This window comes from Heterodontus francisci, chromosome 43 (genome assembly GCF_036365525.1).
Source record: "Heterodontus francisci isolate sHetFra1 chromosome 43, sHetFra1.hap1, whole genome shotgun sequence".
NCBI classification, from domain to species: domain Eukaryota; kingdom Metazoa; phylum Chordata; class Chondrichthyes; order Heterodontiformes; family Heterodontidae; genus Heterodontus; species Heterodontus francisci.
In genome coordinates this window covers 31,121,065-31,148,288 of record NC_090413.1, presented here as the reverse complement: position 1 = coordinate 31,148,288, position 27,224 = coordinate 31,121,065, and the positions used below count along the sequence as shown (strand labels likewise).

Sequence of the window (27,224 nt, the reverse complement as noted above, 5' to 3'; positions counted from 1 at the left end):
ACACCACATCCACTGCTCTTCCTTCATCAATGTGTTTTGTCACATCTTCAAAGAATTCGATAAGGCTTGTGAGGCATGATCTGCCCCTCACAAAGCCATGCTGACTGTCTCTAATCAAACCATGCTTTTCCAAATAATCATAAATCCTGTCTCTCAGAATCCTCTCCAATAATTTGCCCACTACCGACGTAAGACTGACTGGTCTATAATTCCCAGGGTTATCCCTATTCCCTTTCTTGAACAAGGGAACAACATTTGCCACCCTCCAATCATCCGGCACTACTCCAGTGGACAGTGAAGATGCAAAGATCATCACCAAAGGCGCAGCAATCTCTTCCCTCACTTCCCGTAATATCCTTGGGTATATCCCGTCTGGCCCCGGGGACTTATCTGTCCTCATATCATTCAAAATTTCCAGCACATCCTCCCTCTTAACCTCAACCTGTTCAAGCATATCAGCCTGTTCCACGCTGTCCTCACAAACGACCAGGTCCCTCTCATTAGTGAATACTGAAGCAAAGTATTCATTTAGGACCTCCCCTACCTCCTCCGACTCCAGGCACAAGTTCCCTCCACTATCCCTGATCGGCCCTACCCTCACTCTGGCCATCCTCTTGTTCCTCACATAAGTGTAGAACGCCTTGGGATTTTTCTTAATCCTACCCGCCAAGACTTTTTCATGTCCCCTTCTAGCTCTCCTAAGTCCATTCTTCAGTTCCTTCCTGGCTACCTTGTAACCCTCTTTTTGCTTTTTTGGAAAAACACCATTCAGGTCCCCGCCTTTCCCTCACACTCTCTCTTTTATTCCTCCACCAATGCTCCTGGTGTCTCTGATCAGGTCTGTGCTATTCCTCCACTCCTGGGAGGCAGTGTTGTCGTGGTAATGTCACCAAACGGGTAACCTAGAGCCCTAGGTTTATTCTCTGGGGACATGAGTTTGAATCCTACCACGGGAAGTGGTGGAATTTGAATCCAATTAATAGATCCGAAATTAAAAGCTGGTTTAGTGGTGACCGTGAAACCATTGTCGATCGTTGTAAAAAAAACCCTTCTGGTTCACTTTGGTCTTTTAGCGCAGACCTGATTGGAGACACCAGCAGTAGTGGCAGAGGATAATTTTTAAAATTAGTTTCTGAGATATGGGTGTCACTGGCGAGGCCGGCATTTATTGCCCATCCTTAATTGCCTTTGAGAAGGTGGTAGTGAGCTGCCTTCTTGAACTGCTGCAGTCCATTTGGGGTAGGTACACCCACAGTGCTGTTAGGAAGGGAGTTCCAGGATTTTGACCCAGCGACAGTGAAGGAACATCATCCAGGACAAAGCAGCCCACTTGATTGGCACCCCATCCACCACCTTCAACATTCACTCCCTCCACCACCGACGCACAGTGGCAGCAGTGTGTACCATCTACAAGATGCACTGCAGCAACTCACCGAGGCAACACCATCCAGGCAAGTGGAGAGTATTCCATCACACTCCTGACTTGTGTCTTGTAGATGGTGGACAGGCATTAGGGAGTCAGGAGTTGAGTTACTCAGCACAGAGCTCCCAGCCTCTGACCTGCTCTTGTAGCCACAGTATTTATGTGGCTGGTCCAGCTCAGTTTCTGGTCAATGGTGACCCCCAGGATGTTGATAGTGGGGGATTCAGCGATGGTAATGCCGTTGAACGTCAAGGGGAGATGGTTAGATTCTCTCTTGTTGGAGATGGTCATTGCCTGGCACTTGTGTGGCGCGAATGTTACTTGCCACTTATCAACCCAAGTCTGGATGTTGTCCAGATCTTGTTGCATTTCTACACGGACTGCTTCAATAACTGAGGAATTCTGAATGGTACTGGACATTGTACATCAGCGAACATCCCCACTTCTGACCTTATGATGGAGGGAAGGTCATTGATGAAACAGCTGAAGATGGTTGGACTGAGGACACTACCCTGTGGACCACCTGCAGCGATGGCCTGGGGCTGAGATGATTGGCCTCTAACAACCACAACCATTTTCATTTGTGCTAGGTATGACTCCAGCCAACGGAGAGTTTTCCCCTTGATTCCCATTGACTTCAGTTTGTCTACGGCTCCTTGATGCCAGACTCGGTCAAATGGTGCCTTGATATCCAGGGAAATCACTCTTACTTCATCTCTTAAGTTCAGCTCTTTTGTCCATGTTTGGACCAGGGCTGTATTGGGATCAAGAGCTGAGTGGCCCTGGCAGAACCCAAACTGAGCATCGGTGAGCAGGTTATTGCTGTTTAAGTGCCGCTTGATGGCACTGTTGATAACACCTGCCATCACATCGCTGGTGATCGAGAGTTGACTGATGGGGCGGTAATTAGCCAGATTGGACTTGTTCTACCTTTTGTGTACAGGACATACCTGGGCAATTTTCCACATTGTCAAGTTCATGCCAGTGTTGTAGTTGTAGCTTGGCTAGGGACGCGGCAAGTTCTGGAGCACAGATCTTCAGTACTATTGCCGGAATATTGTCAGGTCCCATAGCTTTTGCAGTAACCAGTGCCCTCAGTCGTTTCTTGATATCACACGGAGTGAATCAAATTGGCTGAAGCCTGGCATCTGTAATGCTGGGGACTTCAGGAGGAGGCCGAGATGGATCATCAACTCTGCACTTCTGGCTGAAGATGGTTGTAAATGCTTCAGTCTTGTCTTTTGCACTGATGTGCTGGGCTCCCCCATCATTGAGGATGGGGATATTTGTGCAGCCACCTCCTCCTGTTGTTTAATTGTTCACCACCGTTTACGACTGGATGTGGCAGGACTGCAGAGCTTAGATCTGATCCGTTGGTTGTGGGATCGCTTAGCTCTGTCTATCGCATACTGTTTCTGCTGTTTATCATGCATGATTTCATTTGATAAGTTTACTTTGGTCTCTTTAATGATTTGGGTATTTATTAGTTGTGCCCCTTTTGTTAGTTCTTTTGCTTGATGACACTGGGGAACCCAGTTGTAGAACCAGGTCCAGCAAACAGGAAGAGAGAGAGACAGATCTAAAAATTTATTTTGTGCTTGTGAGTTGGACAGAATAATTTGGACGTAGACAAGTAAACATGGTCAGCACAGATTCGGTTGGCCGAAGGGCCTGTTTCAGTGCTGTATGACTCTATGGTGGGAGGCTAATTTTCTCCTCACCTCTCACGAAGTTCAGGAAGTCATGTTGGGTAAAGGCACTCTTTGTTTAGTAAATTGTTTGCAGACTTTTTTCTTGCATTTCCTTGGTGGACAGTGACAGCCGCACTGGGGACAGATTAGCAACAATACTCATTGTTTCCTCCCATGAGACTGAAAGTGCTTGATTCAGGGCCGTTATCAATACAATCAAACCACAGATTCCAGTCAAGGTGAGAAACTGTAAATGTGAAAACTGCATTTTAGTCAGAGGTGGAACTACCCATGTGAGTCTCAAACCAGAAATAACCAGTGGTGAAACCAAAAACAAGTGTTTATGGGAATCTGTAAATAAACAGGAAGTGTGAGCGTTCTCTCCACCCACAGACCTTGCCTCACCAGCAGTCAGGATCTGATACATACACGACAGGCTCTATGACGGACAATCAGTCTTCCGCACACAAAATGCTGTCCATCCACTCTGAACAGCGGCCCACTTATCTACCCTACACACAGCCCCATCCACTGACACAAGCCCCCTCCACACAGCTGCACACAGCCCTGTCCGCCCAATCCACACAGCCCATCCATCATACACACAGCCCCACCAAACTGACATAAGCCCCTTCCATCCATTCCACACACAGCCCGGGCCATCCATCCTACACACAGCCCCGTCCATCCATTCCACACACAGCCCCGTCCATCCATTCTACACACAGCCCCATCTATCCATTCTACACACAGCCCCGTCCATCCATCCTACACACAGCCCCGTCCATCCATTCTACACACAGCCCCGTCCATCCATTCCACACACAGCCCGGTCCATCCATTCTACACACAGCCCCATCTATCCATTCTACACACAGCCCCGTCCATCCATCCTACACACAGCCCCATCTATCCATTCGACACACAGCCCCTTCCATCCATTCCACTCACAGCCCCATCTATCCATTCTACACACAGCCCCGTCCATCCATTCTACACACAGCCCCATCTATCCATTCTACACACAGCCCCGTCCATCCATTCTACACACAGCCCCATCCATCCATTCTACACACAGCCCCTTCCATCCATCCTACACACAGCCCCGTCCATCCATCCTACACACAGCCCCGTCCATCCATCCTACACACAGCCCCATCTATCCATTCTACACACAGCCCCGTCCATCCATTCTACACACAGTCCCGTCCATCCATTCTACACACAGCCCCATCCATCCATTCTACACACAGCCCCGTCCATTCATTCTACACAGCCCCGTCCATCCATTCTACACAGTCCCATCCATCCATTCTACACACAGCACCGTCCATCCATTCTACACACAGCCCTGTCCATCCATTCTACACACAGTCCAGTCCATCCATTCTACACACAGCCCCGACCATCCATTCTACACACAGCCCCGTCCATCCATTCTACACACAGCCCCATCTATCCATTCTACACACAGCCCCGTCCATTCATTCTACACACAGCCCCGTCCATCCATTCTACACACAGCCCCGTCTATCCATTCTACACACAGCCCCGTCCATCCATTCTACACACAGCCCCATCTATCCATTCTACACACAGCCCCATCTATCCATTCTACACACAGCCCCTTCCATCCATTCTACACACAGCCCCATCTATCCATTCTACACACAGCCCCATCCATCCATTCTACACACAGCCCCATCCATCCATTCTACACACAGCCCCATCCATCCATCCTACACACAGCCCTGTCAATCCATTCTACACACAGCCCCATCTATCCATTCTACACACAGCCCCGTCCATCCATTCTACACACAGCCCCATCTATCCATTCTACACACAGTCCCTTCCATCCATTCTATACACAGCCCCTTCCATCCATTCTACACACAGCCCCGTCCATCCATTCTACACACAGCCCCTTCCATCCATTCTATACACAGCCCCTTCCATCCATTCTACACACAGCCCCGTCCATCCATTCTACACACAGCCCCATCCATCCATTCTACACACAGCCCCTTCCATCCATTCTACACACAGCCCCTTCCATCCATTCTACACACAGCCCCGTCCATCCATTCTACACACAACCCCGTCCATCCTACATCCAGCCTCGTCGATCCTACACACAGCCCCGACCATCCATTCTACACACAGCCCCGTCCATCCATTCTACACACAGTCCCGTCCATCCATTCTACACACAGCCCCGTCCATCCATCCTACACACAGCCCCGTCCATCCATTCTACACACAACCCCGTCCATCCTACATCCAGCCTCGTCGATCCTACACACAGCCCCGACCATCCATTCTACACACAGCCACGTCCATCCATTCTACACACAGCCCCGTCCATCCATTCTACACAGTCCCATCCATCCATTCTACACACAGCACCGTCCATCCATTCGACACACAGCCCCATCCATCCATTCTACACACAGCCCCGTCCATCCATTCTACACGCAGCCCCGTCCATCTATTCTACACGCAGCCCCGTCCATCTATTCTACATGCAGCCCCGTCCATCCATTCTACACACAGCCCCGTCCATCCATTCTACACACAGCCCCATCCATCCATTCTACACACAGTCCCATCCATCCATTCTACACACAGCCCTGTCCATCCATTCTACACTCAGCCCCATCCATCCATTCTACACACAGCCCCGTCCATCCATTCTACACACAGCCCCATCCATCCATTCTACACACAGCCCCGTCCATCCATTCTACACACAGCCCCATCCATCCATTCTACACACAGTCCCCTCCATCCATTCTACACACAGTCCCGTCCATCCATTCTACACACAGCCCTGTCCATCCATTCTACACACAGCCCCGTCCATCCATTCTACACACAGCCCCGTCCATCCATTCTACACACAGCCCCATCCATCCATTCCACACACAGCCCCGTCCATCCATTCTACACACAGCCCCATCCATCCATTCTACACACAGTCCCGTCCATCCATTCTACACACAGTCCCGTCCATCCATTCTACACACAGTCCCGTCCATCCATTCTACACACAGTCCCGTCCATCCATTCTACACGCAGCCCCGTCCATCCATTCTACACACAGCCCCGTCCATCCATTCTACACGCAGCCCCGTCCATCCATTCTACACGCAGTCCCGTCCATCCATTCTACACACAGTCCCGTCCATCCATTCTCCACACAGCCCCTTCCAACCATTCTACACACAGTCCCATCCATCCATTCTACACACAGTCCCGTCCATCCATTCTACACACAGCCCCGTCCATCCATTCTACACACAGTCCCGTCCATCCATTCTACACACAGCCCCGTCCATCCATTCTACACGCAGCCCCGTTCATCCATTCTACACGCAGCCCTGTCCATCCATTCTACACGCAGTCCCGTCCATCCATTCTACACGCAGCCCCGTCCATCCATTCTACACGCAGTCCCGTTCATCCATTCTACACACAGTCCCGTCAATCCATTCTACACACAGCCCCATCCATCCATTCTACACACAGTCCCGTCAATCCATTCTACACGCAGCCCCGTCCATCCATTCTACACGCAGTCCCGTCCATCCATTCGACACACAGCCCCGTCCATCCATTCTACACACAGCCCCATCCATCCATTCTACACACAGTCCCGTCAATCCATTCTACACACAGTCCCGTCCATCCATTCTACACACAGTCCCGTCAATCCATTCTACACACAGTCCCGTCCATCCATTCTACACACAGTCCCGTCCATCCATTCTACACACAGTCCCGTCCATCCATTCTACACGCAGTCCCGTCCATCCATTCTACACGCAGCCCCGTCCATCCATTCTACACGCAGCCCCGTCCATCCATTCTACACGCAGCCCCGTCCATCCATTCTACACGCAGCCCCGTCCATCCATTCTACACGCAGCCCCGTCCATCCATTCTACACGCAGTCCCGTCCATCCATTCTACACACAACCCCGTCCATCCTACATCCAGCCTCGTCGATCCTACACACAGCCCCGACCATCCATTCTACACACAGCCCCGTCCATCCATTCTACACACAGTCCCGTCCATCCATTCTACACACAGCCCCGTCCATCCATCCTACACACAGCCCCGTCCATCCATTCTACACACAACCCCGTCCATCCTACATCCAGCCTCGTCGATCCTACACACAGCCCCGACCATCCATTCTACACACAGCCACGTCCATCCATTCTACACACAGCCCCGTCCATCCATTCTACACAGTCCCATCCATCCATTCTACACACAGCACCGTCCATCCATTCGACACACAGCCCCATCCATCCATTCTACACACAGCCCCGTCCATCCATTCTACACGCAGCCCCGTCCATCTATTCTACACGCAGCCCCGTCCATCTATTCTACATGCAGCCCCGTCCATCCATTCTACACACAGCCCCGTCCATCCATTCTACACACAGCCCCATCCATCCATTCTACACACAGCCCTGTCCATCCATTCTACACACAGCCCCGTCCATCCATTCTACACACAGCCCCGTCCATCCATTCTACACACAGCCCCATCCATCCATTCCACACACAGCCCCGTCCATCCATTCTACACACAGCCCCATCCATCCATTCTACACACAGTCCCGTCCATCCATTCTACACACAGTCCCGTCCATCCATTCTACACACAGTCCCGTCCATCCATTCTACACACAGTCCCGTCCATCCATTCTACACGCAGCCCCGTCCATCCATTCTACACACAGCCCCGTCCATCCATTCTACACGCAGCCCCGTCCATCCATTCTACACGCAGTCCCGTCCATCCATTCTACACACAGTCCCGTCCATCCATTCTCCACACAGCCCCTTCCAACCATTCTACACACAGTCCCATCCATCCATTCTACACACAGTCCCGTCCATCCATTCTACACACAGCCCCGTCCATCCATTCTACACACAGTCCCGTCCATCCATTCTACACACAGCCCCGTCCATCCATTCTACACGCAGCCCCGTTCATCCATTCTACACGCAGCCCCGTCCATCCATTCTACACGCAGCCCCGTCCATCCATTCTACACGCAGTCCCGTTCATCCATTCTACACACAGTCCCGTCAATCCATTCTACACACAGCCCCATCCATCCATTCTACACACAGTCCCGTCAATCCATTCTACACGCAGCCCCGTCCATCCATTCTACACGCAGTCCCGTCCATCCATTCTACACACAGCCCCGTCCATCCATTCTACACACAGCCCCATCCATCCATTCTACACACAGTCCCGTCAATCCATTCTACACACAGTCCCGTCCATCCATTCTACACACAGTCCCGTCAATCCATTCTACACACAGTCCCGTCCATCCATTCTACACACAGTCCCGTCCATCCATTCTACACACAGTCCCGTCCATCCATTCTACACACAGTCCCGTCCATCCATTCTACACGCAGCCCCGTCCATCCATTCTACACGCAGCCCCGTCCATCCATTCTACACGCAGCCCCGTCCATCCATTCTACACGCAGCCCCGTCCATCCATTCTACACGCAGCCCCGTCCATCCATTCTACACGCAGTCCCGTCCATCCATTCTACACACAGCCCCGTCCATCCATTCTACACACAGTCCAATCCATCCATTCTACACACAGCCCCGTCCATCCAGTCTGCACACAGTCCCGTCCATCCATTCTCCACACAGCCCCGTCCATCCATTCTACACACAGCCCCGTCCATCCATTCTACACACAGTCCCGTCAATCCATTCTACACGCAGCCCCGTCCATCCATTCTACACGCAGCCCCGTCCATCCATTCTACACACAGCCCCGTCCATCCATTCTACACACAGTCCAATCCATCCATTCTACACATAGCCCCATCCATCCATTCTACACACAGCCCCGTCCATCCATTCTACACACAGCCTCTTCCAACCATTCTACACACAGTCCCGTCCATCCATTCTACACACAGTCCCGTCCATCCATTCTCCACACAGCCCCGTCCATCCATTCTACACACAGCCCCTTCCAACCATTCTACACACAGTCCCGTCCATCCATTCTACACACAGCCCCTTCCAACCATTCTACACACAGTCCTGTCCATCCATTCTACACACAGCCCCGTCCATCCATTCTGCACACAGCCCCGTCCATCCATTCGACACACAGTCCCATCCATCCATTCTACACACAGTCCCGTCCATCCATTCTACACACAGTCTCGTCCATCCATTCTACACACAGCCCCGTCCATCCATTCTACACACAGTCCCGTCCATCCATTCTACACACAGTCCCGTCCATCCATTCTACACACAGTCCCGTCCATCCATTCTACACACAGCCCCGTCCATCCATTCTACACACAGTCCCGTCCATCCATTCTACACACAGTCCCGTCCATCCATTCTACACATAGCCCCGTCCATCCATTCTACACACAACCCCGTTCATCCATTCTACACACAGTCCCGTCAATCCATTCTACACACAGTCCCGTCCATCCATTCTACACACAGTCCCGTCCATCATTCTACACACAGTCCCGTCAATCCATTCTACACACAGTCCCGTCCATCCATTCTACACACAGTCCCGTCCATCCATTCTACACACAGTCCCGTCAATCCATTCTACACACAGTCCCGTCAATCCATTCTACACACAGCCCCGTCCATCCATTCTACACACAGTCCCGTCCATCCATTCTACACACAATCCCGTCCATCCATTCTACACACAGCCCCGTCAATCCATTCTACACACAGTCCCGTCAATCCATTCTACACACAGCCCCGTCCATCCATTCTCCACACAGCCCTGTCCATCCATTCTACACACAGCCCCATCCATCCATTCTACACACAGCCCCGTCCATCCATTCTACACACAGTCCCTTCCAACCATTCTACACACAGTCCCGTCCATCCATTCTACACACAGTCCCGTCCATCCATTCTACACACAGTCCCGTCCATCCATTCTACACACAGTCCTGTCCATCCATTCTCCACACAGCCCCTTCCAACCATTCTACACACAGTCCCGTCCATCCATTCTACACACAGTCCCGTCAATCCATTCTACACACAGCCCCGTCCATCCATTCTCCACACAGCCCTGTCCATCCATTCTACACACAGCCCCATCCATCCATTCTACACACAGCCCCGTCCATCCATTCTACACACAGTCCCTTCCAACCATTCTACACACAGTCCCGTCCATCCATTCTACACACAGTCCCGTCCATCCATTCTACACACAGTCCCGTCCATCCATTCTACACACAGTCCCGTCCATCCATTCTCCACACAGCCCCTTCCAACCATTCTACACACAGTCCCGTCCATCCATTCTACACACAGTCCCGTCCATCCATTCTACACACAGCCCCGTCCATCCATTCTACACGCAGTCCCGTCCGTCCATTCTACACACAGCCCCGTCCATCCATTCTACACGCAGTCCCGTCCATCCATTCTACACACAGCCCCGTCCATCCATTCTACACACAGTCCCGTCAATCCATTCTACACACAGCCCCGTCCATCCATTCTACACACAGTCCCGTCCATCCATTCTACACACAGTCCCGTCCATCCATTCTCCACACAGCCCCTTCCAACCATTCTACACACAGTCCCGTCCATCCATTCTACACACAGCCCCGTCCATCCATTCTACACACAGCCCCGTCCATCCATTCTACACACAGTCCCGTCCATCCATTCTCCAACTGGAGTTTTATGTTCAGTTCTGGTCACCACACTTTAGGAAGGATGTGAGGGTTCTTGAGAGGGTGTCGAGGAGATTAATCATAATGGTTCCAGGGATGGGAGATTGTATTTACAAGGCTAGGTTGGGAAAGCTGGGTTTGTTCTCCTTAGAACAAAGGAGATTGAGGGGAGATTTAATCGAAATGTACAAGATTGTGACAGGCTTAGGTAAGTTAGAGGAGGAAAAACTTTTCTCATTAACTAATGGTACAAGGACTTGGGGAGACAGATTGAAGGTTTTGGGCAAGAGATGTAGGGGGAATATGAGGAAGAGTTTTTTTACACAGTGAGTGGTAATGACCTGGAACTCACTGCCCACGAGGGTGGTGGAAGTGGAGGCAGTCGATGATTTTCAAAGGAACTTAGATGGGCACTTGAAGAAAATAAACTTGCAGGGCTGCGGGGATAGAGTGGGGGAATGAGACTGACTGGATAGCTCTGTGAAGAGCCGGCATGGACTTGATGGGCCAAATGGCCTCCTTCTGTGCTGTAAATTACTCTGTGACACTACACACCAAACTGTAGGCAAATGGCATTTTGGCCTTTATTGCTAGGGAGTTGGAGTTTAAAAATAGGGAAGTCTTGTTACAACTGTACAGGGTGTTGGTGAGGCTGCACCTGGAGTACTGTGTACAGTTTTGGTCCCCGTATTTAAGAAAGAATATACTGGCATTGGAGGCAGTTCAAAAGAGATTCACTAGGCTGATTCCTGGGATGAAGGGGCTGTCTTATCAAGAACAGCTAAACAGGTTCGGCCTTTATTCATTAGAGTTTAGAAGAATGAGGGGTGATCTTACTGAAACGTACAGAATTCGGCAGGGGCTTGACAGGGTAGATGTTGAGAAGATGTTTCCACTAGTGGGGGCAATTTCGAACTAGGGGACATAGTTACAGAATAAGTGGATACTCATTTAAAACTGAGATGCGAAGGAATTTCTTCTCACAGAGGGTAGTGATTGTCTGGAATTCTCTACCGCAGAGAGTTGTGGAAGCTAGATCACTGAAAGTATTTAAAGAGGAGGTAGACAGATTTTTCAAATATCGGGGAGTTGAGGGCTATGAGGAGATGGCACGAAAGAGCAGTTGAGGTCTGGGGCAGATCAGCCATGATCTTACTGAATGGGAGGGCAGGCTTGAGGGGCCGAATGGCCTACTCCTGCTCCTATTTCTTATGTTCTTATGTTGACCATCCCATGCTCAGCACATGCAGTCCATCCATCTCGCTTTGCATCTGATAGCCGCTCTGACGTTAGTTGTATTTAGTCTCTAAAATGAAAATCAAAGTGTCAGCAGTTCCCCTGAGAAGGCAAGTCCCTGCGGACTGATAAGGAGAGTTATGGACAATGTAAGGAAGAATAATAAGGGGCTGCTAATTCATAGGCCCGAGCTAATGCTCTGGAGACATTAGTTCAAATCCCACCATGGCAGCTGTTGGAATTTAAATTTAATTAATAAATCTGTAATTAAAAAGTAATGGTGACCATAAAACTTTGGATTGTTGTAAAAGCTCATCTGGTTTACTAACGTCCTTTAGGGAAGGAAATCTGTTGTCCTTACCCGATCTGGCCCACATGTGACTCCAGACCCACTGCAACGTATTGACTCTTTATTGCCCTCTGAAATGGCCTCGCAAGTCACTCAGTTGTATCAAACTGCTACAGATATGTTGACTATGGCATTGACCTAGGCACCGGAAATGACAATCACAGACCCTGCCTATTTGTTCTGCAAAGTCCTGCTCACTAACATCTGGGGTCTTGTGCCAAAATTGGGAGAGCTGTCTCATAAACTAGTCAAGCAACAGCCTGATGGAGGCATACTCACAGAAACATACAACCAATGTCTCAGACTCCTCCATCACCATCCCTGGGTATGTCCTGACAATGCTATACAGTCGGGAGGGAGTGGGTCTTGGAGTTCTCAACATTGGCTTCGGATCCCATGAAGTCTCATGACATCAGGTCATATATGGGCAAGGAAACCTCCTGCTGATTAGCTACTGCCCTCCCTCAAGTAATGAATTAGTACTCCTCCATGTTGTTGAACACCACTTGGAAGAAGCACATGAGAGTATCAGGGCACAGAATGTACTCTGGGTGGGGGACTTCAATTTGCATCACCAAGAGTGGCTCGGTAGCAACACGACTGACCGAGTTGACCGAATCCTGAAGGACATATCTGCCAAGCTGGGCCTGCAGCAGGTTGTGAGAGAACTAATAAGAGGGAAATACCTACATGACCTCCCCCTCATCAATCTACCTGTTGCAGATGCATCTATCCTTAACAGTATTGGTAAGAATGACCACTGCACAGTCCTTGTAGAGACAAAGTCCAATCTTCACACTAAGGATACCCTCCATCATGTTGTGTGGCATGACCTCTGGAGGGAGAAACTGTTCCCTTTGGCAGAAGGGTCGAGAGCCAGAGGTCACCGATTTAGGGTGATTGGCAAAAGAAGCAATGGTGACATAAGGAAAAACGTTTTTACGCAGCCAGTGGTTAGGACCTGGAATGCACTGCATGAGAGTGTGGTGGAGGCTGATTCAATCATGGCTTTCAAAACAGAATTGGATAATTATCTGAAGAGAAAAATTTGCAGGGCTGCAAGGAAAAGGTGGGGGAGTGGGAACTAGGTGAGTTACTCTTGCAGCAAGCCAGCACAGACAAGACAGGCTGAATGGCCACCTTCTGGTTTGATTTATCCCGGTTCAGTTTATCCTGGTTTGATTTATCCAGTTCAGTTTATCCCGGTTCGGTTTATCCCGGTTTACAGTGGATAAGAGGGCTGGATGGGCCGAAGGGAATACGGTGGATAGGAGGGCTGGATGGGCCGAAGGGAATGCGGTAGATAGGAGGGCTGGATGGGCCGAAGGGAATGCGGTGGATAGGAGGGTTGGATGGGCCGAAGGGAATGCGGTGGATAGGAGGGCTGGATGGGCCGAAGGGAATGCGGTAGATAGGAGGGCTGGATGGGCCGAAGGGAATGCGGTGGATAGGAGGGCTGGATGGGCCGAAGGGAATGCGGTAGATAGGAGGGCTGGATGGACCGAAGGGAATGCGGTGGATAGGAGGGTTGGATGGGCCGAAGGGAATGCGGTGGATAGGAGGGCTGGATGGGCCGAAGGGAATGCGGTGGATAGGAGGGCTGGATGGGCCGAAGGGAATTCTGCAGCTTTGAGACACCTTCTGTCACAATACTCGGGTTCACCATTAGGTGGAGCCAGTGTGGTGCAGGACTGAATTAGAAAAGTATTTGCAAAAATAAACAGGCTCAAACCGGAATAAATCAAACCGGAATAAATCAAACCGGGATAAATCAAACCGGGATAAATCAAACCGGGATAAATCAAACTGGGATAAATCAAACTGGGATAAATCAAACCGGGATAAATCAAACTGGGATAAATCAAACCGGGATAAATCAAACCGGGATAAATCAAACTGGGATAAATCAAACCGGGATAAATCAAACTGGGATAAATCAAACCGGGATAAATCAAACCGGGATAAATCAAACCGGGATAAACCGAACCAGGATAAATCAAACCGGGAGAAATCAAACCGGGATAAATCAAACCTGGATAAATCAAACCGGGATAAATCAAACCGGGATAAATCAAACCGGGATAAATCAAACCTGGATAGATCAAACCGGGATAAATCAAACTGGGATAAATCAAACTGGGATAAACCGAACCGGAATAAATCAAACTGGGATAAACCGAACCGGAATAAACCGAACCGGGATAAATCAAACCGGGATAAATCAAAACGGGATAAATCAAACCGGGATAAATCAAACCGGGATAAATCAAACCGGGATAAATCAAACTGGGATAAATCAAACCGGGATAAATCAAACTGGGATAAATCAAACCGGGATAAATCAAACCGGGATAAATCAAACCGGGATAAATCAAACCGGGATAAATCAAACTGGGATAAATCAAACCGGAATAAATCAAACCGGGATAAATCAAACCGGGATAAATCAAACCGGGATAAATCAAACTGGGATAAATCAAACCGGGATAAATCAAACCGGGATAAATCAAACTGGGATAAATCAAACCGGAATAAATCAAACCGGGATAAATCAAACCGGGATAAATCAAACCGGGATAAATCAAACTGGGATAAATCAAACTGGGATAAATCAAACCGGGATAAATCAAACTGGGATAAATCAAACCGGGATAAATCAAACCGGGATAAATCAAACTGGGATAAATCAAACCGGGATAAATCAAACTGGGATAAATCAAACCGGGATAAATCAAACCGGGATAAATCAAACCGGGATAAACCGAACCAGGATAAATCAAACCGGGAGAAATCAAACCGGGATAAATCAAACCTGGATAAATCAAACCGGGATAAATCAAACCGGGATAAATCAAACCGGGATAAATCAAACCTGGATAGATCAAACCGGGATAAATCAAACTGGGATAAATCAAACTGGGATAAACCGAACCGGAATAAATCAAACTGGGATAAACCGAACCGGAATAAACCGAACCGGGATAAATCAAACCGGGATAAATCAAAACGGGATAAATCAAACCTGGATAAATCAAACCGGGATAAATCAAACCGGGATAAATCAAACTGGGATAAACCGAACCGGAATAAACCGAACCGGGATAAATCAAACCGGGATAAATCAAACCGGGATAAATCAAACTGGGATAAACCGAACCGGAATAAACCGAACCGGGATAAATCAAACCGGGATAAATCAAACCGGGATAAATCAAACTGGGATAAACCGAACCGGAATAAACCGAACCGGGATAAATCAAACCGGGATAAATCAAACCGGGATAAATCAAACTGGGATAAACCGAACCGGAATAAACCGAACCGGGATAAATCAAACCGGGATAAATCAAACCGGGATAAATCAAACCGGGATAAATCAAACTGGGATAAACCGAACCGGAATAAACCGAACCGGGATAAATCAAACCGGGATAAATCAAACCGGGATAAATCAAACTGGGATAAACCGAACCGGAATAAACCGAACCGGGATAAATCAAACCGGGATAAATCAAACCGGGATAAATCAAACTGGGATAAACCGAACCGGAATAAACCGAACCGGGATAAATCAAACCGGGATAAATCAAACCGGGATAAACCAAACCGGGATAAACCGAACCGGAATAAATCAAACCGGGATAAATCAAACCGGGATAAATCAAACTGGGATAAATCAAACCGGGATAAATCAAACCGGGATAAATCAAACTGGGATAAACCGAACCGGAATAAATCAAACCGGGATAAATCAAACTGGGATAAATCAAACCGGGATAAATCAAACTGGGATAAATCAAACTGGGATAAACCGAACCGGAATAAATCAAACCGGGATAAATCAAACTGGGATAAACCGAACCGGAATAAATCAAACCGGGATAAATCAAACCGGGATAAATCAAACTGGGATAAACTGAACCGGAATAAGTCAAACCGGGATAAATCAAACTGGGATAAACCGAACCGGAATAAATCAAACCGGGATAAATCAAACTGGGATAAACCGAACCGGAATAAATCAAACCGGGATAAATCAAACTGGGATAAACCGAACCGGAATAAACCGAACCGGGATAAATCAAACCGGGATAAATCAAACCGGGATAAATCAAACTGGGATAAACCGAACCGGAATAAACCGAACCGGGATAAATCAAACCGGGATAAATCAAACCGGGATAAACCAAACCGGGATAAACCGAACCGGAATAAATCAAACCGGGATAAATCAAACCGGGATAAATCAAACTGGGATAAATCAAACCGGGATAAATCAAACCGGGATAAATCAAACTGGGATAAACCGAACCGGAATAAACCGAACCGGGATAAATCAAACCGGGATAAATCAAACCGGGATAAATCAAACTGGGATAAACCGAACCGGAATAAACCGAACCGGGATAAATCAAACCGGGATAAATCAAACCGGGATAAATCAAACTGGGATAAACCGAACCGGAATAAACCGAACTGGGATAAATCAAACCGGGATAAATCAAACCGGGATAAATCAAACTGGGATAAACCGAACCGGAATAAACCGAACCGGGATAAATCAAACCGGGATAAATCAAACCGGGATAAATCAAACCGGGATAAATCAAACCGGGATAAATCAAACCGGGATAAATCAAACCGGGATAAATCAAACTGGGATAAACCGAACCGGAATAAACCGAACCGGGATAAATCAAACCGGGATAAATCAAACCGGGATAAACCAAACCGGGATAAACCGAACCGGAATAAATCAAACCGGGATAAATCAAACCGGGATAAATCAAACTGGGATAAATCAAACCGGGATAAATCAAACCGGGATAAATCAAACCGGGATAAATCAAACTGGGATAAACCGAACCGGAATAAATCAAACCGGGATAAATCAAACTGGGATAAATCAAACCGGGATAAATCAAACTGGGATAAATCAAACTGGGATAAACCGAACCGGAATAAATCAAACCGGGATAAATCAAACTGGGATAAACCGAACCGGAATAAATCAAACCGGGATAAATCAAACCGGGATAAATCAAACTGGGATAAACTGAACCGGAATAAGTCAAACCGGGATAAATCAAACTGGGATAAACCGAACCGGAATAAATCAAACCGGGATAAATCAAACTGGGATAAACCGAACCAGGATAAATCAAACCGGGATAAATCAAACCGGGATAAATCAAACTGGGATAGACCGAACCAGGATAATTCAAACCGGGATAAATCAAACTGGGATAAACCGAACCAGGATAAACCGAACCAGGATAAATCAAACCGGGATAAACCGAACCGGAATAAATCAAACCGGGATAAATCAAACTGGGATAAACCGAACCAGGATAAATCAAACCGGGATAAATCAAACCAGGATAAACTGAACCGGGATAAACCGATCCGGGATAAATCAAACCAGGATAAATCAAACCGGGATAAACCGAACCGGGATAAATCAAACCGGGTAAATCAAACCAGGATAAACCGAACTGGGATAAACCGAACCGGGATCAATCAAACCGGGTAAATGGAACCGGGATAAATCAAACCAGGTAAATCAAACCAGGATAAACCGAACCGGGATAAATCAAACCGGGATAAACCAAACCGGGATAAATTGAACCAAGATAAATCGAACCAGGATAAATCAAACCAGGATAAACCAAACCGGGATAAATCAAACTGGGATAAACCGAACCAGTTTTAAAACGAACCAGGATAAAACAAACCGGGATAAACCGAACCGGGATAAACCGAACCGGGATAAACCGAACTGGAATAAATCCATGCAGGATAAACCGAACCGGGATAAACTGAACTGGAATAAATCCAACCAGGATAAACCAAACCGGGATAAATCAAACCAGGATAAACTGAACCAGGATAAATCAAACCGGGATAAACCGAACCGGGATAAATCAAACCAGGATAAATCAAACCAGGATAAACCAAACCGGGATAAACCGAACTGGGTTAAATCAAACCGGGTAAATCAAACCAGGATAAACCGAACTGGGATAAACCAAACCGGGATAAATCAAATCAGGTAAATCAAACCAGGATAAACCGAACCGGGATAAATCAAACCGGGATAAACCAAACCGGGATAAATTGAACCAAGATAAATCGAACCAGGATAAGTCAAACCAGGATAAACCAAACCGGGATAAATCAAATCGGGATAAATCGAACCAGGGTAAATCGAACCAGGATAAATCAAACCAGGATAAACCAAACCGGGATAAATCAAACTGGGATAAACCGAACCAGGATAAAACGAACCAGGATAAATCAAACCGGGATAAACCGAACTGGGATAAACCGAACCGGGATAAACTGAACTGGAATAAATCCAACCAGGATAAAACCGAACCGGGATAAACCGAACTGGGATAAACTGAACTGGAATAAATCCAACCAGGATAAACCGAACCGGGATAAATCAAACCAGGATAAACTGAACCGGGATAAATCAAACCGGGATAAACCGAACCGGGATAAACCGAACTGGGTTAAATCAAACCGGGTAAATCAAACCAGGATAAACCGAACTGGGATAAACCGAACCAGGATAAATCAAACCGGGTAAATGGAACCGGGATAAACCAAACCGGGATAAATCAAACCAGGTAAATCAAACCAGGATAAACTGAACCGGGATAAATCAAACCGGGATAAACCAAACCGGGATAAATTGAACCAAGATAAATCGAACCAGGATAAATCAAACCAGGATAAACCAAACCGGGATAAATCAAATCGGGATAAATCGAACCAGGGTAAATCAAACCAGGATAAATGGAACCGGGATAAATCAAACTGGGATAAACCAAACCGAGATAAATGGAACCGGGATAAATCGAACCAGGGTAAATCGAACCAGGATAGTTTGAACCAGGATAAATCAAACGGGGATAAACCAAACCGGGATAAATCGAACCAGGATAAATCGAACCAGGGTAAATCGAATCGGGATAAATCGAACCAGAGTAAATCGAACCAGGGTAAATCAAACCAGGATAAATCAAACGGGGATAAACCGAACCGGAATAAACCGAACCGGGATAAATCAAACCGGGATAAATCAAACCGGGATAAATCAAACTGGGATAAACCGAACCGGAATAAACCGAACCGGGATAAATCAAACCGGGATAAATCAAACCGGGATAAATCAAACTGGGATAAACCGAACCGGAATAAACCGAACCGGGATAAATCAAACCGGGATAAATCAAACCGGGATAAATCAAACTGGGATAAACCGAACCGGAATAAACCGAACCGGGATAAATCAAACCGGGATAAATCAAACCGGGATAAATCAAACTGGGATAAACCGAACCGGAATAAACCGAACCGGGATAAATCAAACCGGGATAAATCAAACCGGGATAAACCAAACCGGGATAAACCGAACCGGAATAAATCAAACCGGGATAAATCAAACCGGGATAAATCAAACTGGGATAAATCAAACCGGGATAAATCAAACCGGGATAAATCAAACTGGGATAAATCAAACCGGGATAAATCAAACTGGGATAAACTGAACCGGAATAAATCAAACCGGGATAAATCAAACTGGGATAAATCAAACCGGGATAAATCAAACTGGGATAAATCAAACTGGGATAAACCGAACCGGAATAAATCAAACCGGGATAAATCAAACTGGGATAAACCGAACCGGAATAAATCAAACCGGGATAAATCAAACTGGGATAAACTGAACCGGAATAAGTCAAACCGGGATAAATCAAACTGGGATAAACCGAACCGGAATAAATCAAACCGGGATAAATCAAACTGGGATAAACCGAACCGGAATAAATCAAACCGGGATAAATCAAACTGGGATAAACCGAACCGGAATAAATCAAACCAGGATAAATCAAACCGGGATAAATCAAACTGGGATAAACCGAACCAGGATAAATCAAACCGGGATAAATCAAACCGGGATAAATCAAACCGGAATAAATCAAACCGGGTTAAATCAAACCGGGATAAATCAAACTGTGATAAATCAAACCGGGATAAACCGAACCGGGATAAACCAAACCGGGATAAATCAAACCGGGATAAATCAAACTGGGATAAATCGAACCAGGATAAATCAAACCGGGATAAATCAAACTGGGATAAACCGAGCCAGGATAAATCAAACCGGGATAAATCAAACCGGGATAAATCAAACTGGGATAAACCGAACCGAGATAAATCAAACCGGGATAAATCAAACCGGGATAAATCAAACTGGGATAAACCGAACCAGGATAAATCAAACCGGGATAAATCAAACCGGGATAAATCAAACTGGGATAGACCGAACCAGGATAATTCAAACCGGGATAAATCAAACTGGGATAAACCGAACCAGGATAAACCGAACCAGGATAAATCAAACCGGGATAAACCGAACCGGAATAAATCAAACCGGGATAAATCAAACTGGGATAAACCGAACCAGGATAAATCAAACCGGGATAAATCAAACCAGGATAAACTGAACCGGGATAAACCGATCCGGGATAAATCAAACCAGGATAAATCAAACCGGGATAAACCGAACCGGGATAAATCAAACCGGGTAAATCAAACCAGGATAAACCGAACTGGGATAAACCGAACCGGGATCAATCAAACCGGGTAAATGGAACCGGGATAAATCAAACCAGGTAAATCAAACCAGGATAAACCGAACCGGGATAAATCAAACCGGGATAAACCAAACCGGGATAAATTGAACCAAGATAAATCGAACCAGGATAAATCAAACCAGGATAAACCAAACCGGGATAAATCAAACTGGGATAAACCGAACCAGTTTTAAAACGAACCAGGATAAAACAAACCGGGATAAACCGAACCGGGATAAACCGAACCGGGATAAACCGAACTGGAATAAATCCATGCAGGATAAACCGAACCGGGATAAACTGAACTGGAATAAATCCAACCAGGATAAACCAAACCGGAATAAATCAAACCAGGATAAACTGAACAAGGATAAATCAAACCGGGATAAACCGAACCGGGATAAATCAAACCAGGATAAATCAAACCAGGATAAACCAAACCGGGATAAACCGAACTGGGTTAAATCAAACCGGGTAAATCAAACCAGGATAAACCGAACTGGGATAAACCAAACCGGGATAAATCAAATCAGGTAAATCAAACCAGGATAAACCGAACCGGGATAAATCAAACCGGGATAAACCAAACCGGGATAAATTGAACCAAGATAAATCGAACCAGGATAAGTCAAACCAGGATAAACCAAACCGGGATAAATCAAATCGGGATAAATCGAACCAGGGTAAATCGAACCAGGATAAATCAAACCAGGATAAACCAAACCGGGATAAATCAAACTGGGATAAACCGAACCAGGATAAAACGAACCAGGATAAATCAAACCGGGATAAACCGAACTGGGATAAACCGAACCGGGATAAACTGAACTGGAATAAATCCAACCAGGATAAAACCGAACCGGGATAAACCGAACTGGGATAAACTGAACTGGAATAAATCCAACCAGGATAAACCGAACCGGGATAAATCAAACCAGGATAAACTGAACCGGGATAAATCAAACCGGGATAAACCGAACCGGGATAAACCGAACTGGGTTAAATCAAACCGGGTAAATCAAACCAGGATAAACCGAACTGGGATAAACCGAACCAGGATAAATCAAACCGGGTAAATGGAACCGGGATAAACCAAACCGGGATAAATCAAACCAGGTAAATCAAACCAGGATAAACTGAACCGGGATAAATCAAACCGGGATAAACCAAACCGGGATAAATTGAACCAAGATAAATCGAACCAGGATAAATCAAACCAGGATAAACCAAACCGGGATAAATCAAATCGGGATAAATCGAACCAGGGTAAATCAAACCAGGATAAATGGAACCGGGATAAATCAAACTGGGATAAACCAAACCGAGATAAATGGAACCGGGATAAATCGAACCAGGGTAAATCGAACCAGGATAGTTTGAACCAGGATAAATCAAACGGGGATAAACCAAACCGGGATAAATCGAACCAGGATAAATCGAACCAGGGTAAATCGAATCGGGATAAATCGAACCAGAGTAAATCGAACCAGGGTAAATCAAACCAGGATAAATCAAACGGGGATAAACCAAACCGGGATAAATCGAACCAGGATAAATCGAACCAGGGTAAATCGAATCGGGATAAATCGAACCAGAGTAAATCGAACCAGGGTAAATCAAACCGGGATAAACCAAACTGGGATAAATCAAACCAGAATAAATCGAACCAGGGTAAATCAAACCGGGATAAACCGAACCGGGATAAATTGAACCAGGGTAAATCAAACACGGATAAACCGAACCGGGATAAATTGAACCAGGGTAAATCAAACCGGGATAAACCGAACCGGGATAAATCGAACCAGGGTAAATCAAACCGGGATAAACCGAACCGGGATAAATCGAACCGGGGTAAATCAAACCGGGATAAACCAAACCGGGATAAATCGATCCGGGGTAAATCGAACCAGGATAAATCGAACCAGGGTAAATTGAACCAGGATAAATCGAACCAGGGTAAATCAAACCGGGATAAACCAAACCAGGATAAATCGAACCAGGGTAAATCGAACCAGGGTAAATTGAACCAGGGTAAATTGAACCAGGATAAATCGAACCAGGGTAAATCAAACTGGGATAAACCAAACCGGGATAAATCGAACCAGGGTAAATTAAACCAGGGTAAATTGAACCAGGATAAATCGAAGTACATTAGGAAGCATGGGTGTTTGCTGACACAGAGAGACTGAACCAGGTTGATGCAGCTTCCTCTCAGCATCAAAGCAACACTAGAAAGACCAATGGAGTACTGGAATGCATTTCAAGTATATTTGATGAAAACCTGAAAAGGTTTTGAAATGCTGTACAGACTATTACACATGAGCAGGAGGATTTAACAACATATGGCAGCTTAGCCCAGCAGCAGATTACATCTGGTTGGGAACGAGCTTGTTGGTGTGCACTGTGGCCCCTCCTGCAAGCCACTGAAATGTCGATGCTCCACATTAAACCAGATGAACTACCAGATGCTCAACCTTATAAGTCAGAAAGCATAGTCAAAGGAGCAGATATTGTGGACAGAGAAGCATAGTGACAGCTAATGTGTGAACTACTGATAGAACACATGGAAGGAAAGAAAACTCATATTCAGTCTAGACGACTACAACTGCCTTGGGATTCCATCTCTGATCAGAGAGATGGCACCTTGATATGACACTGATACAGCAGAGAGGGTTTCAGGGAAGAATGAGGATGAGTCCAGGGCTCAGGACTCTGATTTTTGGAGAAAGGTTTAGGATTTCTTTCAGTAGAGGTGAGGTGTAGAGATCCAGGTCAGTGAAATGTCAACAAGTTCTCAAACCAGTACTGTCAGCAGGTAGTGCACTTGGGGAACATTTATTACCAGCCATTTACAACAGGCAGGTTTATATGCAAGTAATTTTCCATTCTGAGGCACTGACCATTATATTAACTGAAGGTTAGTGGGTCGGAGAGCTAAAAACAGGACTTTTGCTAATAATGAACTGTCACTACCTTACTTAGAATCATGGACCCATACAGCATTGAAGAAGGCCATTTAGTCCATCGTGCTTATGCTAGATCTTTGAAAGAACTCTTCAGTTAGTCCCACACCCCAGCTTTCTTCCCATTTCCTTGCAATTAATCCTCTTCAAGCACATGTGCGGTTGCCTTTTGAAACTTCCTCTAGAATCTGATTCCATCACACCTTTAGGTAGTGTGCTGCAAACTTTAATAAACTCTGTGACAAAAATCTCCTCATTACCCCTTTGGTTCTTTCACTAATTATTCTGTGACCTCTGGTTACTCATCCATTTGCCAGAGGAAATAGTTTTTCCATACTTGCTCTACCAAAACCCCTTATAATTTTCCAGTTGAGGCCTAACCAGAGATTTGAAAAGGAGTACAAGAGCAAAATACTGCAGATGCTGGAAATACTCAGCAGGTCTGGCAGCATCTGTGGAGAGAGAAGCAGAGTTAACGTTTCAGGTCTGATGAAGGGTCATTGTCCTCTTTATCACTTTCCTTCTCACAGTTCATAATACTTCCAAGTTTTGTGTCATCTGCAGATTTTGAAATTATGCCCTGTATCCTCAAATCTAGTCATTAATTTGGATCAAGAAAAACAGTGTTCCTGGGGACTCCCAGGGAACCCCATTATATCCCATATTCCAGTCCATAAAACAACTACTCTCACTACTCTCAGCCAACTTTGTATCTATTGCTGTCACTGACCCCTTTATTCCATCAGTTTCAACATTGCTGACAAGCTTGTCATGTGGCAGTTTAACAAATGTATTTTGGAATTCCATGTAAAGCACATTAACTGCATTATCTTCATCTCTGTTCCGTCCTCAAAAAACTCAATCAAATTAGTTAAACATGATTTGCTCTTAACAAACCTGCACTGGATTTTCTTAATTAATCCACCTTTGTCCAAGTGATTGTTAATTTTTGTACCAGATTATTGTTTCTAAAAGCTTTCCCACTACCAGGGTTAAACTGAATGGCCTGTAGTTGCTGGGCTTATCCTTACACCCTTGTTTTTAGCAAGGTTGTTGCATTTGCAACTCTCCAGTCCTCTGCAACTACCCCTATACCTAAGGAGGATTGGCAGGACATCACTGCAGGAGTTCCTCAGGTTAGTGTCCTCGGCCCAACCATTTCAGCTGCTTTATTAATGACCTTCCCTCCATCATAAGGTCAGAAGTGGGGATGTTCGCTGATGATTGCACAATGTTCAGCACCATTAGCGACTCCTCAGTTACTGAAGCAGTCCATGTAGAAATGCAGCAAGACCTGGACAATATCCAGGCTTGGGCTGATAAGTGGCAAGTAACATTCGCACCACACAAGTGTCAGGCAATGACCATCTCCAACAAGAGAGAATCTAACCATCTCCCCTTGACTTTCTACAGCATTACCATCGCTGAATCCCCCACTATCGACATCCTAGCGATTACCATTGACCAGAAACTGAACTGGAGTACCCATATAAATACTGTGGCTACAAGAGCAGGTCAGAGACTGGGAATTCTGTGGCGAGTAACTCACCTCCTGACTCCCCAAAGCCTGTCCACCATCTACTAGGCACAAGTCAGGAGTGTGATAGAATACTGTGGAATGGACTGTTCAATGCAGCTTTGTGTTGGTAGATGGCCCTGGTTGTAGCACCTCATTGCATCAGTGTCTGGGTACTGGACAGGCATCAGGAGCCACCTTCTCAGGGGATAACCTTTATCCCCCAGCAGCCACCCACAGAGTTGGGATGTTGACCTGAAGAGATACGGCACCTGTGACTCTTGAAGGACAAAGGAATCATGACAGCTGCCTGGGAACCAAGCACAGACCTGCAAGATGCGCTTGCTGTGGTCACAGACCAGCTGGATATTCAGTGAGTTGAAGTCTTTTCTGTTCAGGAATCTGGTGCCTTGATGACTACGTGGGTGCAGTCGATGAGCTGCTGGACCTGAGGGAATCCATTGATGGTGGCAGAACCCAATGCCCTCTGTGCCTGTGCCAGCTCATCTGTCTCAAAATGGGTGTAGTTTCCCTGCCCTCCAGAATAGGGCATCCGTGACCTGCCTGATAGATGCCACCTATGTCTGCAGCCAATTCCTATAACAACCAGATGCATAAAAGTTCAGGGCAACTAGGCCCTGACTGCTGCAGATAAGGAACTGTCACGGAGGCCGCGAGGCATCGAGTCATTGCAGATCAGAGCGAAGATGTCCGAGACCATCTTCCTGGATAGACGCAGCCTCCTACGGAATTGGAACTCTGTCATTTGCAGGTATCTGACTCTTGAACGGTACGCCCAATGTCTTGGGTCGCGCCTTCTTCCCTTCGTGCCTAAGTGATGCCAGCAGTCTCGCTCCCTCTCGAGTCCTACCACTCACTGCTCACGCATGCAACTTCACTGATGGCAACTTTGTGTCACTGATTGAGCAGCTGAGCATTATTCTCCGCTGCTTAGGTATGTTGACCAGTGCATCCATTTGCCCTCATTGTGTTTGTGGCAGCTGCACCTTGACGTGTGTCCCAGAGACTGCGTTTTTCCCAAATTAAGATTTAAAACTGCTCCTCTGAAGTCTTTTAATGAGCTCAACAATCACTTAATTGGCCTGCAGATTTCCAGCTCCTCCCCCTGCCCCACCCCTCCCTTTGAAAATCGCGTCGTGTTCTCGAGGCATTGGGCTCCCATGATGCCTCTGGGAACACGATTCTTCATGCGCACCCACACCCGCATTTGCCCCCCATGGCAATTGAAAATCTAGTCCCCTTTTCCTGCTTCATCTTACCCTGTATTTCTTTTGTCATCCAGGGAGCTCTGGCTTTGTTTGTCCTACCTTTCCCCCTTGTGGGAATGCACCTCAACTGGACATGAACTATCTCCTCGTCAAAGGCAATCCATTGTTCAGTTACAGTTTTGTCTGCCATCCTTTTATCCAGTTTACCTGGGTCAGATCTGGTGTTACCCCATTGAAATTAGCTATCCTCCAACTAATTATTTTAACTAATTAGACCCAAGAGTGATATCTAACTCCTTTTTGAAAATATTCAATGTTTTGGCTTGAACTGCTTTCTGTGGTAGCGAATTCCACAGGTTCACCACTCTCTGGGTGAAGAAATTTCTCCTCATCTCAGTCCTAAAATGTTTA

General features: G+C 46.6%; 2 protein-coding genes across 2 annotated transcripts; both read left to right on the top strand.

The window, feature by feature from the left end:
* The first annotated feature begins 883 nt into the window (after positions 1 to 883).
* LOC137355661 (putative uncharacterized protein DDB_G0286901) lies at positions 884 to 21,299 on the top strand. The gene is made up of 7 exons (XM_068021034.1): positions 884 to 897; positions 13,200 to 13,410; positions 17,613 to 17,986; positions 18,105 to 18,509; positions 18,824 to 18,989; positions 19,107 to 19,467; positions 21,145 to 21,299. Exons 1-7 carry the CDS (start codon positions 884 to 886, stop codon positions 21,297 to 21,299), a joined length of 1,686 nt encoding a protein of 561 aa, XP_067877135.1.
* A 79-nt stretch (positions 21,300 to 21,378) lies between these two features.
* LOC137355660 (ribosome-binding protein 1-like) lies at positions 21,379 to 25,961 on the top strand. Its single transcript, XM_068021033.1, has 6 exons — positions 21,379 to 21,638; positions 21,953 to 22,118; positions 22,236 to 23,251; positions 24,386 to 24,508; positions 25,114 to 25,204; positions 25,872 to 25,961. Exons 1-6 carry the CDS (start codon positions 21,379 to 21,381, stop codon positions 25,959 to 25,961), a joined length of 1,746 nt encoding a protein of 581 aa, XP_067877134.1.
* The last annotated feature ends 1,263 nt before the right edge of the window (positions 25,962 to 27,224 follow it).

What these genes read in the sequence shown, in the direction of transcription:
- LOC137355661 (XM_068021034.1), top strand. An exon ending in ACGTTTTTACGCAGCCAGTG is followed by an intron (nt 13,411 to 17,612) that starts GTTAGGACCTGG and finishes AAACCGAACCAG; the next exon opens with GATAAATCAAACCGGGATAA. An exon ending in ACCGGGATCAATCAAACCGG is followed by an intron (nt 17,987 to 18,104) that starts GTAAATGGAACC and finishes AAATCGAACCAG; the next exon opens with GATAAATCAAACCAGGATAA.
- LOC137355660 (XM_068021033.1), top strand. Translation starts at nt 21,379, where the DNA reads ATGCAGGATAAACCGAACCGGGATAAACTGAACTGGAATAAATCCAAC. An exon ending in ACCGGGATAAATCAAATCAG is followed by an intron (nt 21,639 to 21,952) that starts GTAAATCAAACC and finishes AAATCCAACCAG; the next exon opens with GATAAAACCGAACCGGGATA. An exon ending in ATGCTGGAAATACTCAGCAG is followed by an intron (nt 24,509 to 25,113) that starts GTCTGGCAGCAT and finishes CCTTGTTTTTAG; the next exon opens with CAAGGTTGTTGCATTTGCAA.